The 18,083-nt window shown below is 39.2% G+C and overlaps 1 protein-coding gene across 1 annotated transcript in view; it reads right to left on the reverse strand.

Annotated features, from left to right (window-relative positions):
* Nucleotides 1-8,880: 8,880 nt before the first annotated feature.
* Nucleotides 8,881-18,083, reverse strand: part of LOC149259078 (protein S-acyltransferase 24-like) — a 234,661-nt gene continuing 225,458 nt past the window's right edge. The window contains exon 13 of the mRNA XM_089417297.1: nucleotides 8,881-9,546. Coding sequence (XP_089273423.1) covers nucleotides 9,358-9,546 — 189 coding nt within the window. The 3' untranslated portion in view covers nucleotides 8,881-9,357. The remainder of the gene's footprint in view (nucleotides 9,547-18,083) is intronic.

An 18,083-nucleotide genomic window follows, 5' to 3' on the forward strand; every position in this document is an offset into this window, starting at 1 on the left:
TTTACTTGGTTGACCTAGGTTTATTAGGTTGGTCTACATTTACTAGTTTTAATAGATTAAATAGCTTGACCTAAGTTTACTAGTTTAACCATGGTTTATTAAGTTGACCTAAGTTTATTAGGTTTACCAAGTTTACCTATGTTTACTAGGTTGACTTAGGTTGACCTAGGTTGACATAGATTTACTAAGTTTACCTAGGTTTACTGCATTTACTAGGTTGACTTTGGTTTTCTAGGTTGACCTAGGTTGACTACATTGACCTAGGTTTATTAGGTCGATTTACATTTAGTAGGTTTAATAGATTAAATAGGTTGACCTAAGTTTACTAGTTTACTAGGTTTACTTGGTTTAATAATTACTAGTTTGACGTAGGTTGGCCTAGGTTGACTTAGGTTGACTAAGTTCACCTAGGTTTATTAGGTCAATCTAAGTTTACTAGTTTACTAGGTTTACTTGGTTTAATAATAATAAGTTGACCTAGGTTTATTAAGTTGACCTAAGATTACTAGTTTACTTAGTTTAATAATTATTAGTTTGACCTAGGTTGACCTAGGTTTATTAGGTCAATCTACATTTAGTAGGTTTAATAGATTAAATAGGTTGGCCTAAGTTTACTAGTTTAACCATGGTTTATTAAGTTGAACTAAATTTATTAGGTTGGCCAAGTTTACCTAAGTTTACTAGGTTGACGTAGGTTGACCAATGTTGACATAGATTTACTAGATTTACTAGGTTGACTTTGGTTTTCTAGGTTGACAAGGTTGACCAAGTTGACCTAGATTGCCCTAGGTTGACTAGGTTGACCTAGGTTTATTAGGTGGATCTACATTTACTAGGTTTAATAGATTAAATAGGTTGACCTAAGTTTACTAGTTTACTAGGTTTACTTGGTTTAATAATTACTAGTTTGACCTAGGTTGACCTAGCTTTATTAAGTCTATTTAATTTTACTAGTTTACTAGGTTTACTTGGTTTAATAATTACTAGGTTGACCTAGGTTTATTAGGGTGACGTAAGTTTAATAGTTTACTAAGTTTACTTGGTTTAATAATAACTAGTTTGGCCTAGCTTGACTCGGTTAACCTAGGTTTATTAGGTTGGTCTACATTTACTAGTTTTAATAGATTAAATAGGTTGAACTAAGTTTACTAGTTTAACCATGGTTTATTAAGTTGACCTAGGTTTATTAGGTTTACCAAGTTTACCTAAGTTTACTAGGTTGACTTAAGTTGACATAGATTTACTAGGTTTACTTTGGTTTTCTAGGTTGAACTAGGTTGACTACGGTTGACCTAGGTTTATTAGGTGGATCTACATTTACTAGGTTTAATAAATCAAATAGGTTGACCTAAGGTTACTAGTTTACTAGGTTTACTGGATTTAATAATAACTAGTTTGACCTATGTTGACCTAGGTTGACTTAGGTTGACTAGGTTGGCCTAGGTTGACTAGGTTGGCCTAGGTTAACCTAGGTTGACCTAGGTTTATTAGATCAACCTAAGTTTACTAGCTTATTAGGTTTACTTGGTTAATAATTATTAGGTTGACCTAGGTTTATTAGGTTGACCTAAGTTTAATAGTGTATTAAGTTTACTTGGTTTAATAATTACTAGTTTGACCTAGGTTTATTAGGTCAATCTACATTTACTACGTTCAATAGATTAAATAGGTTAACCTAAGTTTACTAGTTTAACCATGGTTTATTAAGTTGACCTAATTTCCTAATTTTATTAGGTTTACCAAGTTTACCTAAGTTTACTAAGTTGACTTAGGTTGACCCAAGTTGACATAGATTTACTAGGTTTACTAAATTTAATAATTACTAGTTTGTCCTAGGTTGACCTAGGTTTATTAGGTTGATTAGGAGAGATTCGTAGGTTTATTAGGTCGATTAGGAGAGATTCGTAGGTTTGTTAGGTTTATTGAAATGATTAGGAGAGATTCTTTCAACTATGGCTACCAATCCTTTGTAAGTTTGTTCATTTTTTTCGTTGAAAACAACACATAGAGCAACAACATGAGCAAATTTGGCTGAAAATATGTAACATGAGCATGACTCATTAGACTATAGAGTTGTTGCAATGGTGTTAATTTTAGGTATATTCTATGCTTAGAGCAATTTATTTCAATTTTCATAGTTAGCTCAATATCTTTTCCAGATTAGCAATCACATCAGCATTAAAGTAAATTGCAAATAGAACATAAACATAAATCGCAGAAGACAAGCAAAGACAAGAGGACACAAAATGTGGCACTAGCCAGGGACAAACCCCAATGTGGGGAAACCCTTGATCAATTCTTCTTATATGTTCTTCAATAGTTCAGCAGAGAGAAAGAGAGATAGTACATTTACAATGGAAGTCAACACTTTGACTTATCTAGATAAGAGCATAGATCATCTCTAAGAAGATGATACACGAGATCAGTTGAAGACATGTTGCTTCAACTGGTTCTCCAAGGTGACTCCTCCACCTATTGTTGTGCTGCATTTTGTCATCATGTTGCACCTCACCATGCTGCACCATGTTGCACCCATCATCATTATGCTGCATCTCATCATGCTTTAATCATGACTGTACCCATCATTGTACTGCATTATGTGCCATTGTTGCACTGTGTTGCCATACTGACCTATGTGTTCGCTGCATCTCGCTTGCTTGTTGTCCCTAGCATGCTTGTTGTTGCATGCTAGTTGTCCCTTGCATGCTAGCTGTAACATTGCATACTTGGTGTATTTGCTGCTAAGTACCATTCAACTATCTCAATGTTGGTTAGTTGTCCCTTGCATGTTGCTCTCCTTTAATGACAGATGCTCAGGCTGTCTCGAAAATTTCGACAATTTCGGTTGTTCCTGGCAGTCCCAACAGTTCCGACAATTCCAGCTATTCCCGACAGTTCCGACTTTTCCCGACAGTTCCAGCAGTTCCCGGCAGTTCCGGCTTCTGCACTCTGCATCAACTTTCCCAGTTGTTTCATCAATTCCAATTGTTCCAGCAATTCCAGCTATTCCCAGCAATTCCGACAGTTCCGGCTATTCTCGGCAGTTCCGGCAATTTTGGCTATTCCCGGCAATTTTGACAGTTCTGGCTTTTCCAGGCAGTTCCGGTAGTTCTCGACAGTTATGGCTTTTCCTGCCAGTTTCGGCTTTTCCCGACAGTTCCGCCAGTTCTAGATTTTCCCAACAATTCTAGCTTTTCCCGACAGTTCCAGCAGTTTTGGCAATTCCGGTTTTTCCCGACAATTCCGGCGTTTCCCGACAGTCTTGATAGTTCCGGCTTTTCCTTGCAGTTCCGGTAGTTCCGGCTTTTCCCCGCAGTTCCGGCAGTTTCGGCAATTCCTAGCAGTTCTGGCAGTTCCAGCTTTTCCCAACAGTTCCGATAATTCCACCTATTCCCCGCAGTTCTAGCAATTCCTAGCAATTCCACTTTTGCTCTCTGGATTGGGGTAGTGTCATCGCTTAGGATCTCTCCTCCTACTAAAACCCAAAGACAAGTAGAGAGGAAGAGATCCCAAGTGTGTTGAAATGACTTGAAGACCACCTCTATTTATACTAAAACTTTGAGCACAAGTGGGGTTTATTTGGTTGCTGGCCGACTTTGACGAATTGTCCCATAACACAAATAAATTCATATCTCCATGAATACTTATTGGAATCGGATGATCTTTAGATCAAACCTACACCTCTCGATGAGAGGGCTCCAAGAAAAATATCAGCTTCCATTAATAAGATGACCCACATGGAGTTTGGCCCTAGTTGCCAATTTTAACAAATGGTGACCAGTGATTTGCTGCAACGATGACAAGCGGGTTGCCACAATGGTGACAAGCAAGTTGCCACAACGGTGACAAGCGAGTTGTCGCAACTGCAACCCAGTGAGTTGCCACTGATTCACCCGTTACGGCAACTCAATGGTCACCGTTGTGGAAACTCACTGATATTTTTTTAACAAAATCAACAACAACAGAGAAAAGAAATGTAAGAATATCTGGTAACAATTTACCTCTGCTCGCTAGATTTTGACAATACGTAGCCCTGCAAACCTGTTGTGAATGTCACCCACCTGAAACCTGAATTATTTTAACAAAAATGAACAAATTTGTTAGGAAATTTGCTAATGAGAGCAAAAAAATGTTGAATATTTTTAAAAAATGCAGTAAATTTACCTTTGCTGCAAAAGGAAAGGATTCCATAGCTACAAATGGGAAAAATTCTCTCCCCTCATTGCAAACAGAGAAAATTCAACCAATGGGTCGTCTTTTGTTGTTGGACACAAAAGGAAAGCCTACAGCTGGGTAGACACACCTCTCGTTGTGTTTGAATTCTTGTCGCAAATGTCTAGCAAACATAAATTGGACAACTGGGCAACAAATGTATACCTGCAAACAAAAATGGGGCAAGAGTCTCGACAGAGAAGGAGAAAGAAGACAATTGTGGAAGCGAAATGAAGGGTGCAAAATCACATTAAAGTTTGAAGTAGATGCACGTTCTCCCTTCTTGATATTTGGACTAATCTGGGTCGCCACGAGGGAATGATACTGAAATCGTTGACTCGTACAGAGGAGATGACGATTCAACAGGGACGGTTAGTTTGTTGTCCCGCCACAATTACTCGTCGTCATCCTCTCCATTCCTGCCTTGTGAATTCACTTCAAATTTCAAATTCCTCCCTCGCGTCTCCATTCCATCCTTCCATTAATTCTCTAGGTCGTTTTGTTGCATATGGTAGGTTTCATGTCGTGTCATAGCCTTCTACAGGAACGGAGCTGGCAAGGGTGTAAATAGAATCAATCCCATTTCTAAATGTCGAGACGGTAATAGTGAGTTGTTGCCAGACAAAGACAGAGTTGTTGGCAAACAGAGACAGAGTTGTTGGCGGATGGAGATAGGAGAAATAGTTGTCGAGGAGACGAGGCCCATGGGTGTTGACATGGGTGGAAAACTCTGTCGGAGGGGTCTCGCCAGCGACGAGTCGACATGAAACCTGAAGGGTGAAACATGGACTCATTAGACTAATCCATTTGAAAGAGTCAGATGCAATTATCATGGCATCTCCCTCGTTGCTTATATCTCGATCTGTCATCCTTTTCCTGCCTTAAGATGCACTACATATCGTGGGTCCAAAATGTCAACCTCAATATTTCAAATGCAATGTATTCAAAGACCATTCACATTGATACACCACATTGTTGAAGGTTAAAACATCAAATTACCATGCAATACGAAGCATCTATTTATGGCAATATTCATTGATTTGAAAGAGTCAAATGCAACTATTATGGCATCTCTCTCGTACCTTGTATCTTAATCTATCTTTCTTTAAATGTCTTGAAGATGGACTATGTATCTCACCTTTGAAGCATCAACATCAGTCTCTCAAACACAGAGAATTTGAAAACCCTTCACATTAATACACCACACTCAAGGCTTCAAACATCAAATTCCCAGGTCATACGAAGTAGGCATCTATGGTGATATTCGTTAGTTTGAAACAATCAAACGCAATTATTAAGGCATCTCTCTAGTAGTTTATATCCTATATCCTGATCTATATTTATTTTCCTATCCTAAGAATTGACTACATATAGTAGGTATGAAACATCAACACCAATCTCTTAAACAAGTGAATCTGAAAACCGTTCACATTAATACACCACATTGCGAAAGCTTAAAAGATCAAATTACAATGCTATATAGAATAGTTATCTATGGTGATATTCGTGGGTTTGAAAGAGTCGGATGCAAATACTATGCCATTTCTCTTGTAGCTTATATCCTAATCTATATTTATTTTCCTATCTCTCAAACACAATGAATTCAAAAACCCTTGACATTAGTATACCACACTATGAAAGATTTAAACATCAAATTACCAAGTTGTACGAACTCCGGAGTAGCTCTATATGGTATCTCTCTCATAGCCTATATCTTGATCTATTTTCCTTTTCATGTCCTAAAGATGGACTAGGCATCGCAAGTCCAAAATATTGACATCAATATCTCAAACCCAATGAGTCCCAAAACCCTTCACATTAATACCACATTGTGAAAGCTTAAAACATCAAATTACTAGGTTGTAGAAAACAACGAGCTATTGTGATATTCATTGGGTTGAAAGAGTCAGACGCAATTATTATGGCATCTCTCTAATAGCTTATATCCTTACTGATCTTTATTTTCTTGTCCTGAAGATGGATTGTGTATCATAGGTCGGAAACATCAATATCAATCTCTAAAACTCAGTGAATCCAAAAGCCCCTTACATTAATAGACTATACTATGAGAGCTTAAGGCATCAAATTACCAGGTTGTACAGAACAGCTATCTATGATGATATTGATTGGTTTGAAAAAGTCAGATGTAATTATTATGGCATCTCTTGTAGCTTTATCTTGGTCTATATCTTTCTTTTTCTGTCATGAAGATGGACTGCATATCGCAGCAGGTCTGAAACGCGGACATCAATCTCTCATGAATCTGAAAACCCTTCACATTAATACGAAGCAGCGATCTATGGTGATATTCATCAATTTGAAAGAAACAAATGCGTTTATTGGCAGCTCTCCCGTAGCTTATACTGATCTTTCTTTTCCTATCCTGGACATGGACAGCAATATTGCGAGTATGAAACATCGACATCAATCTCTCATAACACAATGAATCTGAAAACCCTTCACACTAATACACCACACTGTGAAAGCTTAAATCATAAAATTACCAAGCTATACAGAGCAGCTATCTCTGGTGATATCCACCATTTTGAAAGAGCCATATGCAATTATTATGGCACACCCCTGATAGCTTATATCCTAATCTTATCTTTTTTCTTGTCCTGAAGATGGGCTGCATATCACAGGCCTGAAATGTCAACCTCAATCTCTCAAATACACTGAAGTTGAAAGCCTTTCACATTAATACACCATTGTGAAAGCTTAAAACATCAAAGCAGAAGTGATATATCAATTCTTTGTAGTATGGTTATTTTATATCCTATTCATTTGGTGTAAATATGGTGTAAGAACTTGCCTTTTTCTTTACTGAGTAGAAAGTTCTTGCTTCACTCTAACATAAAGGCCTGGCAAAGAGAACACTATTCATCCTGGAATATGGAATGTGAGAATGTTTTCCATCATGCCTTATTTGCTGCCCTCTTTCTGTTTTATTTACCGTTCTTCTATCATATCTAGTTGTTGATTGCATAGAAATATAGCTAATAATTAATAAACAACACCTTTATGTTAATTTGATGTGTGGCAAATTAATCTCTCCAAGATTATTTTGCACACCATTATTTCCAGCAAGTAGCTTAAGTTTAATGTATCAAGTAAGCTCATTTTCAAACTAGATCTTTCATCTATGTAGATGGAAAGTATCAAATTAGTCTTTCTGCCTCATAACCGACCTCCAAGCATTTGACAGTAATAAATCAGTCCAGTCATTTTGCAATATTTTCATGATTCCATTAGACCTTAGATTGATAGGCACCAGTCCCTCATCATTTCATTCCCTTGTTTCCTCTCCTCTTGCCTTTAATTTCTTTCCATAAACTCTTTTCCTTTACCACTTCCACACACCAAACTACATCACTTTGTTTTATCAAAGCTTACTCTTCATTTTTGCCTTGAACTCCCACTCCATAGGTATAATCTTACCATTAGAGAAGCCCTGCTTGAGTCGGAGAAGAGCCAACCAAAAGAGAGAGTAAAATCTACTGAGTTGACAGTATATAGCATTCTTGAGTTGCACAAAACTAAGAGCATGATGATCGAACTTTAAACTTCTGTAAGTGCTAGATATTGTTGTAACATAGCCCTCACCTCAATCTCATTTAATGCGAGGCAAGTATTTTGGCCTATCCTGACTAAGCTTTAGGAAGTAAATTCAAATGTAGACGGCCTTTCGCTGTAAAAATATATATTTCAGCTAAACACTTTCACATACACGCACATGAGATCTCATTTCTTGTTTTGTGATTTTACTCAAGATATATTTTTCTCATCGTGTGCATCAAGAACATCATTGAATTTATATTACATGATTATTTGTCTCCGTTCCATAATTCGAGAACATAAATACCCTTTCAGTTTCAGTTTTAATATAAGATATTGGCTAATAACTTCAATACACACGATTTGAAACATGCTAATCAACCATTATTCCCTAATGCTTTAAATCTTGGTAGATGAATATCAATTTAGTTGGTCCAATGTATACAATCATGGCTTAAATGTGTCCTTAATCAGTCACTTCCAATGCACCAGTCACTCCCAATCCCCCGTAGCCAGGAATAGACTGCACATTGATTCAAGGCAATGGAAACAGTTGTGAACTAGTAGGAATCATATTTGTTTTTTTGGATTTGAGACTTTTACATGAAGAGCTACTGCCCAAGTGGCTGGAGAAGAATACTGACAGTTTATCTACTTTTACATGAAGAGCTACTGCCCAAGTGGCTGGAGAAAAATACTGAAGTTAGATAAACTGACAGTCAATTAGAATCGTAATGACATGATAATCATAAGACATGCCTTTTCCAAGACCTGATTCAGCAAGTCATCATCAAAACTTGTTAGTGCATTTCATCACAAACACAAAATTACTTTCCCAAAGAAATTCCTACGTGGACACTCGCAACAGAACTAAATGCAGAGTCCAGACTCCAAACATCAAGAGCATTTTAATTTAAATAGCATAGCCTCGGAGTGTAGCTGGCCCGTAGAAAATGAAAGTAGCTATCACCTTCTCGTCATATTCAAAATTTTCAACTTGGAAGGGAAAATTTTCCGGAAAAAATATGTATGTCGTGCGACAGAACAGAAGAACACAAGGAGATCACAATTCTATATAGGTTGAGCTCAACCAGTTCAAGCATGGCATGCCTGTGAAAAAATGCTTTTAAAGGCAAATAAATTTTGTTAATCTTGAACGCTAGGACACTGTATAGCAAGACTCTTAACCATTTCACAATTTATGTTCATTATAAGAATCCCCTGTGACCTGTCAAATCATATTAACTCTCGGATCTGTTTCAAGTGAAAAAATAATCAGATTACTCAAGAGGAGAGCAAACATAAACAGGACAATTATCGTATATACAAGCTATTAACTTTTCCCACACATTTGAATATTATGAATCTTGTAATGTGCGACTGTCAGATTTATGCTCTGTGCAGAATAGCAGTATCGCATCCTAACTTCAAGGTCTGGGACAGACCATGTCAATTTATGATGTTTGTCGAACTTGGAGTGAAAAGAGACTTGAGATTCTCCAGAGTTGACAGCATCTGAAATTTGACTTTGATGTTTCACCTTTGTTTGCAGAACTAGATGAGCCCCAAATGCTGAATCATCTGAGCACTTCAAAGTCCATTTTGTGTCAGTGATTTTCGAGCAATATCAGTATCATCATTATACCCATGAATGAGGAAATTTGTACAATTCCTTCGAAACCCAGAATCATAAGGGTTCTGAAAATGTCCATCAGGAGATTTGAGATAACTGTAGCGAGCAGAGTTTGCCATCTCATTGGTTGTAATATTCCGTGCAATCTGCAACAGAAGTACAGGACTTGAGTGAAACATAAAGCGGTAAATGCACAATATACAACATCAAATTAGAGAAAATTCAAAAGTCCTATGAATTAAAGATGGATCCAAATCATTAGATAGGCAAACATTTTCTTGGATTGCAAGAATCTTTTTCTTAAACTTGAAATTAAGCTGCATAGAGGCCTTTAAACTCGGTAGTAGATAAATAATATTTAAAAATAGCCCTAGGAATACAAAATGGAAGACGTCAGATAAAATAAAGAAATATTCATACCATAATGAATAATCATTCAATAAACTTTACACTATTATCATCCCTATCATGTAACTAATATCCCTTAACGCAAGAACAGCATTGCACTCTTTATACTTATTAACCAAAAAGAGACGTGTCTCCTTTAAGATAAATATTTTGACAGACTTAATTCAAAGTTTGTACCAATGTTTGTCGGTATCTCTTTGTGAGACATATTGGGTGCGTCTACAAAAAAATTACTCATTCTAAGCACCAATAAGGGTGTGTTAAATTATGGTATGTTCTATGCTTAGAGCAATTTACTTATTTTTCTTCTTATTAGCCACAGATTAGCAATCACATATACATTAAGTAAAGTGCAGATAGAACATTAAATGATCAACCAAAAACAAGCCAAGACAAGAGACACAAGATGTGGCAGCTAGCCAGGGACAAACCCCAATTCGGGGAAACCCTTTGATCAAATCTTCTTTTATCTTCAATAGTTCAGCAAAGAGAAATAGTACAAAATCTGAATTCTGTAATTTTATATCAGCAACAGCAAACCCTAGATCAGCAAAGTCAAATTTGGTCAAACTAGCTGAAATTGACATCTAAAATACTTGGTCAATTTCCGGTCAACTTGTCCTCGAACAGCCTGAAGAAACAGCCCCAAAAGTTCAGTCAATTTGCAGATTTTTGAAGTCAACTACAGCCCTAAACTAGGGAGTCAATACGGTCAAACCAGAGGTCAGATCACCTCGATTTTCATGCCAAAAATTGTGGCTTGCCTAGGAGAGGCAACCACACCCAATCCGTACTTCTGGGAGGTCAACGCTTAGTCAACGCTGGTCAAAGATGACTTGCTGTCCTAATTTCTGCGTCTTCTTTGCCCTGGGACGTCTTCCTTTCAGCCATGTGTGAGAGAGAGAGAGGCTCTTTTCTGCATAGGAGAGAGAGAGAGAGATGTGTGTGTGTGAGTGAAGTGTCCACACGAGGAGAATGCTCCTTGTATTTATATGCAAAACGCTAAGGTTGAATAGACATGACTGTTGGGCTTCTGAGCCTACATAAGTTTGTTGGCCGACCTTGACAATTTATCCATAATCAAAATAAATTCATATCTTCATAAATATTTATCGGAATAGGATGATCTTTAGATCAATCCTACACCTCTCGACAAGAGGAATCTAGGAAAAATATCAGCAGCCATAAATAAGGTGACCCACATGGAGTTTGGCCCTAGTTGCCAATTTTAACACTCCCTCTCAACTAGGGAGAACTTCATCTGCAATTTGTCAGACCGTCACTGCTATCCATCCATCAAATGCACTGTCCTGTACAGCTTGACCCCACTCTGCTCTGCTCTACTTTGCTCGAACTATGAAGAAGAAGAAATGATCGAGGATGTATCATACCATCCTCCACTAACCCAAAGTCAGTCTCAGAGTGTGTACCACTCTCACTGATCCCAGATCAATGGAGGTCATCCTAGCATAGGGAGTACGGTAGATACAACGATGCATCCATTGATATAACTACATTGGTCCCTATCCTCATTTCCCTTCTCATTGATCAGATGAGAGGTACTTCCCATGAGTCCCAGACTGCATGGGTAGGATGCCTGACAGGAGAACTAATCATCATGTCCACAGGAGAACGAATCATCCTATCCAGTGGATGCCACGGAGAACTAATCATCCTGTTCCACAGCCGCCATGGAGAACGAATCATGTTGGCCCACAGGAGAACTAATCATCCTGTTCCACAGTCACCACGAGGTGTCATAGGGGAAGGTTGAACCTTTTACCCTATACATACTGCACCACCAGGGGATGGTGAGTCGCCCTGTGGTCACATGTTGCTCCAAGAAGTACCCCGCACCCCCCTGGAGCTCCCAGAGCTCAATACATCATACTTGACCCTCATAAGAGGGTCTCAAAACGACTCCAAGTCGTTCTTGGAAAGTCAAGAATTTGACCTTTCCCAGGGGCTTTGTCAAAATGTCAGCGACCTGTTCGTCTGTACTGATATGTTGGAGCCTTATAGCTCCCAGTTGCACCATAACTCGAATATCGTGGTACCTGATATCGATATGCTTGGAGCGATCATGGAATATAGGATTCTTTGATAAATGAATCCCATTCTGGTTGTCACACAGGATCACGGTGGCATCCAATGTAAATCCAAACAGCTCACTGAAGAGCTTTTGCAACAAGACTGCCTCACAGGAGGCCATGCTAGCAGTAATGTACTCTGCCTCGGGGGTGCTCAAAGCCACCGACTTCTACTTCCTGCTCATCCAGGATATCGAGGCAGATCCCAAAAAGAAACAGCACCCTGAAGTGCTCTTTCGGTCCACCACACTGCCTGCCCAATCAGCATCAGTATACCCAAGTAGTCTCACATCTCCGACAGTGTATCTCGATTCTCAACCCATGAGTGATTGTGCCACGAAGATTTCTCAACAAATTCTTGGCACCAATCCAATGTGAGTGCTGAGGATCAACCATATGTTGACTCAAAGTGTTGACTACAAAGCATATATTCGGACGGGAGTTCACCAAGAACATTAATGCTCCGACGAGTTGACGATACTCAGTAGCATTTCGTAAAACAGGTCCAGTAGCACTACTGCTCACTGTTTTACAAACCGGCCGTTTCGAAACCGACTCGGCCGAGTCGAACCGTTTCAATAGCCTGAGGACTGACCCGGCCAAGTAACCGGTCCGGTTGACCGAGTCATGTGTGACTCGGTCAACCCGGCCGGGTCCGATATGACTCGGCCGAGTCACAAGGGGACGGCTGGGCAGCGTAAAAACATAAAAAAAATTCATTTTTTTGGTATTTTTTCAAATGTTTAATGCAGTTTTCAAGTTTTCATGTTGTCTAAGGTAGGAAATCTACTCTCTAGCCATATATTTTCTTAGAAAACTGACCAGACATTGCCCAGTAAATGAATGTATGTGTGTTTGTTGCGTAATTGTTGTGAAAATGCCCGCGTGTTATTGTTCTATGTCTGAGATATTTTGAAAGATAAGGGTTTTTATGTAATGCATTGATATATGTCCAACATAACCAATCAGACAAAATTTAAGTTAGTTTGACCTAATTTCCTTTCTATATGCCCACATTTCCAATTTGGCATGTGAAAAGGGTTGTCAAAGCAATAGATATTTCCCAAAACCCAAAAGTCATTAAAACTTTATGAAAAACATGTTAGTTGGATCTATTTATCGCGCTTTCACCCCACTTCATTGTGTTATCATTTCTTTAATTGTACTGTCATTCAACCCCTTTTCCACATACCTAGTGTAGGCACAAGATCAAAGTTGAAAGGTGTGTTGCACCTTATATAATCAGATGGAAATCCCAGGGAGAAAATGAAAAACCAAGGGAGGAGAGGTGGTTCGTTTTGAGACCAGAAGTTTAGAGATGGTAAATGCTGACCCTACAATCTAACTAGCATTCAAACATACAGGATGCATAGCTTTATGTGGAAAATTCAAACACATGGCCACCACTTTCAGCTTGCCAGTTTGTTTTCCCTCAGTTGTAAAGGTGACAAGGTCAAGGTCTCTATTTATACACAATTTGTTGCTTGATTGAAGGGACACATCTCTGGAGGTCACCGACTATGTATTGCCATTGGGTACCATTTTGATATAGTGGATTGGTTCATGAGCCTACTTTGATCATATGTTGTCTTCCATCTATATTATAATGCTGTGTGTTTGGAAACATGAATGAAAATCTTTAAAATTATGTTTAAAATATTTAAAATTATGTTTTTTAATAAAAAAAATAAATATTTAATGTATTTTTTACAACGACCGAGTCATTGAAATCGAGCCGGCCGAGTCATTACCGTTTCGGAGTCGGAGTCGGAGTCGATCCTCGGCCGAGTCGGAGTCGGAGTCGGAGTTTTAAAACATTGCTACTGCTTAACTTCTTGAAGTCAAGCTCCATCGGGGTAGTTACGGGCTTGCAGTCCACCATGCCGAATCTTTCCAATATCTTCACCACATATTTTCCTTAAGATAGGAAAATCTCCCCTGGTTTCTACCAAACTTCCAATCCTAGGAAATAGTGCATGAGTCCTAGGTCTTTCATCTCGAACTCAGAAGCCAGCTCCCTCTTACATTTGTGAATGAGAGGGTCTGCACCTGTTATAAAGAGGTCGTCAACATATAGCACCAGTATGAGAGGCTTGTCATCTATAACCTTAAAGTAAAGGTTAGGGTCGGCTTCACTCCTAGTGAATCCCAGCTTCATCAAGTAGCTATGGATCCTCTCATACCATGCTCGGGGTGCTTGCTTTAGCCCATAGAGGGCCTTCTTCAACCTGCACACATGAGATTCTCGATCACAAATCTCAAATCCTTCGAGTTGCTCCACATAGACCTCCTCTTTGATCGAACCATGTAAGAACGCAGTCTTGACATCCATCTGATGTAGGTTCCATCATTGCGAAGCAGCGAAGGCTATGATTGAGCAGATGGTGGTATATCGAGCAACAGGTGCAACTATTTCGTCATAGTCTATACCCTCCTTCTGGGAGAAGCCACAAGCAACAAAACGAGCCTTATACTTTTCCACACTTCCATCAACTGCATGCTTTATCTTGTAAAGCCATTTTGAAGTGACAACAGCTTTGTCCTGGGGTCTGGGGACCACATCCCAAACATCGTTTTTCATAATGGACTCATATTCCTCAATCATAGCATCCTTCCATACTTGATGCTTCACGACATCTGTGAATGATGAAGGCTCATTTTGGATGATCGTGCTCATGATGGTCAGGTATCCCTGATACCTGTTCGGCTTCTTACTTTCACGGAAGGTTCCTCGGGGTGCAATGTGTCCTTCAGCATCATCAAGTGTCCCCCTAAGCCATGAAGGCCTCTTCCTAGAAGAGGAAGGCTCTTGTGGAGCAGGATCAATAGGATCCATAGGTTCTTCCACATCAGGCATCGTCTCATCTTCCTTTTCCTTAGATTCCCCGGTGTCAGCTTCTTTAGATCCCCTTAAAGTAGTAAGATTGTCTACCTTGCTAAGAGCCATATCTTCATCAAAGGTGACATCATGACTAATCTCGACTTCCCTTTGACCAGCTACATAGATTCTATAGCCCTTAGTATTTTCGCTATAGCCCACGAAGATTCCTTTCTTTCCAGATGCACCCAATTTATTCCTTTTCTCTTGCAGCACATGAAAATATACAAGGCTTCCAAAAATTCTAAAATGAGATATGTCAGGTTTCTTACCGGTGAACATTTCTTCGGGAGTCTTGGAACCCAATGCTTGATGAGGGCATCGGTTTTGTACATATACGGCGGTATTTGCAACTTCGGCCCATAGAAACTTCGGAAGTCTTTGATCATGGAGCATAGCACAGACAGATTCCACAATTGTACAATTCTTCCTTTCTGCCACACCATTCTGCTCAGGAGTATATGGTGTAGTAGTCTCCCTCTTAATGCCAGCCTCTTTACAAAAGTCATGAAACTCATTGGATTCATATTCAGTCCCATTATCAGTCCTTAAGGTCTTGATCTTGTTTTCGGTTTGATTCTCAATCAAGGCTTTGAAATGTCGAAACCAGGAGAACACTTCATCCTTCCTTTTCAAGAAGTATATCCAAGTCTTGTGAGAATAATCATCTGTAAAAGTGAGGTAATATAAATATGCTCCCAAGGAGTTCACAGGCATCATAACAAATATGTCTAAGAGAACCAACTGCAATATATCAGATGTCTTGCTTTGGCTTGAGGGGAATGGTCCCCTTTTGAGCTTTCCTTCGACACACCCTGGACATACACCTTCTTGCTCTACTCAGAATTCGAGCATCCCTATCACCATTTGTCTCACATCAGGTAGAGCTTTATAATGAAGGTGAGCAAATCTCTGATGCCATAGTTCGGACTAAAGAGATGTGTCACAAGACATGACACCTAGCGGACTTCCTCCGACCTGATATAATGAATCAACTCGAAACCCAAGATTGAAGGCATCTTTAATATTCTTTTTCCATACATGTACCATGCCATCGCTGAAGGCCACCTTGTAGCCTTTGTCTTCCATTGCCGAAATGGACACCAGGTTCTTTTTTAGATCAGGTACATATAATACATCTTGTAAGTAGATCGTATTACCCTGATTCAATTGAAGAGTGACATTTCCTACGCCTTTCACGGGATATTTTGAATTATCTCCAAGAACAATTTCCAGGTTGGTTTCCTTCTCTATCAGATTATAGAGAGCTTCTTTGTACCCAGTGGAGTGCCTTGAGGCACCACTATCAATAAGCCAATTTCCCAGCGAGTCCAGGGGAGCAGAGGTAGATAGAGTTGCTGGTAGATAATATTCATCTTGCTTATTGTTAACAGTGTTAGATTCATACCTGGAATTTCTTGCCTTCTTGAATGGTTGTCTTCTTCCTTGATTTCTGGCACTTCTTTTACCTTTGCCATTTGACCTACCATTCCTTTGATTGCCATGAGAGGGATTTTGATCATCGTTCCGGTGTGAGTGCCTTTTATCAAGGCACTCCCTTGCATAGTGACCCATTTTATTGAAATTGTAACATCTTCCTTTTCTTCCACCCTTTGGTCCAGCCTTTTCTTTGAATTTAGCCCCGAAATTGTTTCTTCTTTTAGCATGAGAAGAAAATGCAGCGGGATGACCTTTAAGTATGGGCATTTCTTGCTCTTCCATCCTTGTTTCTTTTTGAATGCATCTCGCCATTAATTCCTCAAATCCAGGAATTACATTATTGTTGAGAAGAGTAGTCCTGAATATATATCATTCAGATGGTAGTCCTCCAAGAGTTGTGAGTGTCATTTCCCTGGCAGGAATTACTTCCCCAATAGATAGGAGATCGTTTTTGATCTCGGTGATCCTTAAGAAATATGCTTGCATACTTTCATCTTTGCCCTTCTTAATTTCCTTCAGCTTATTTCTAAGAAACAAGACTTGATTTGCATCACTAACTTCAAATAAATTCACCAGTCTATCGTAGATTTCCTTAGAGGTGTTCAGCTCGAAAACATAGGCCACCAAGTGTTTGTCAATAGAATCCCGGATGATCTTCCTTGCTTTGACTTCTCCCTTGGTCCATTTGTTCCTAGCAGTAGCGGATGCATTTGATGGAGACTCAACAATTCCACCTCTCACATGGTCCAATACTTCCGGTTCTTCTAATGTTAGATCGAGAGACATCTTCCATCCGTGGTAGTCAGACTTCTCATGGAATTTGTCTTCAGCAGGGAAGTGTGTTGAGGACCCCATGTTTTAAGACTGCCTGCCAATCCTTCTCTTCGGTGATTTCTCTTGCTTTTGCTTGGGCTTTGTCTTCACCTCAACTCTGATACCATGTTAAATTATGGTATGTTCTATGCTTAGAGAAATTTACTTATTTTTCTTCTTATTAGCCACAGATTAGCAATCACATATACATTAAGTAAAGTGCAAATAGAACATTAAATGATCAACCAAAAACAAGCCAAGACAAGAGACACAAGATGTGGCAGCTAGCCAGGGACAAACCCCAATTCGGGAAAACCCTTTGATGAAATATTCTTTTATCTTCAATAGTTCACCAAAGAGAAATATTACAAAATCTGAATTCTGTAATTTTATATCAGCAACAGCAAACCCTAGATCAGCAAAGTCAAATTTGGTCAAACTAGCTGAAATTGACCTCTAAAATACTTGGTCAATTTCCGGTCAACTTGTCCACGAACAGCCTGAAGAAACAACCCTTGAATAGCCCCAAAAGTTTAGTCAATTTGCAGATTTCTGAAGTCAACTGCAGCCCTAAACTAGGGCAGTCAATACCGGTCAAACTAGAGGTCAGATCACCTCGATTTTCATACCAAAAATTGCGGCCTGCCTAGGAGAGGCAACCACACCCAATCCACACTTCTGGGAGGTCAACGTTTGGTCAATGCTGGTCAAAGATGACTTGCTGTCCTAATTTCTGCGTCTTCTTTGCCCTAGGGCATTTTCCTTTCAGCGACGCGTGAGAGAGAGAGAGAGAGGCTCTTTTCTGCACAGGAGAGAGAGAGAGGTGTGTGAGTGAAGTGTCCAAATGAGGAGAATTCTCCTTATATTTATATGCAAAATGTTGAGGTTCAATAGACATGACTGTTGGACTTCTGAGCCTACATAAGTTTGTTGGCCGACCTTGACAATTTGTCCATAATCAAAATAAATTCATATGTTCATAAATACTTATCGGAATCGGATGATCATTTAGATCAATCCTACACCTCTCGATGAGAGGAATCTAGGAAAAATA

Source organism: Pinus tabuliformis, chromosome 6 (genome assembly GCF_031772625.1).
Source record: "Pinus tabuliformis cultivar Carrire ecotype Pingquan chromosome 6, CPIR1, whole genome shotgun sequence".
Lineage (NCBI taxonomy): Eukaryota > Viridiplantae > Streptophyta > Pinopsida > Pinales > Pinaceae > Pinus > Pinus tabuliformis.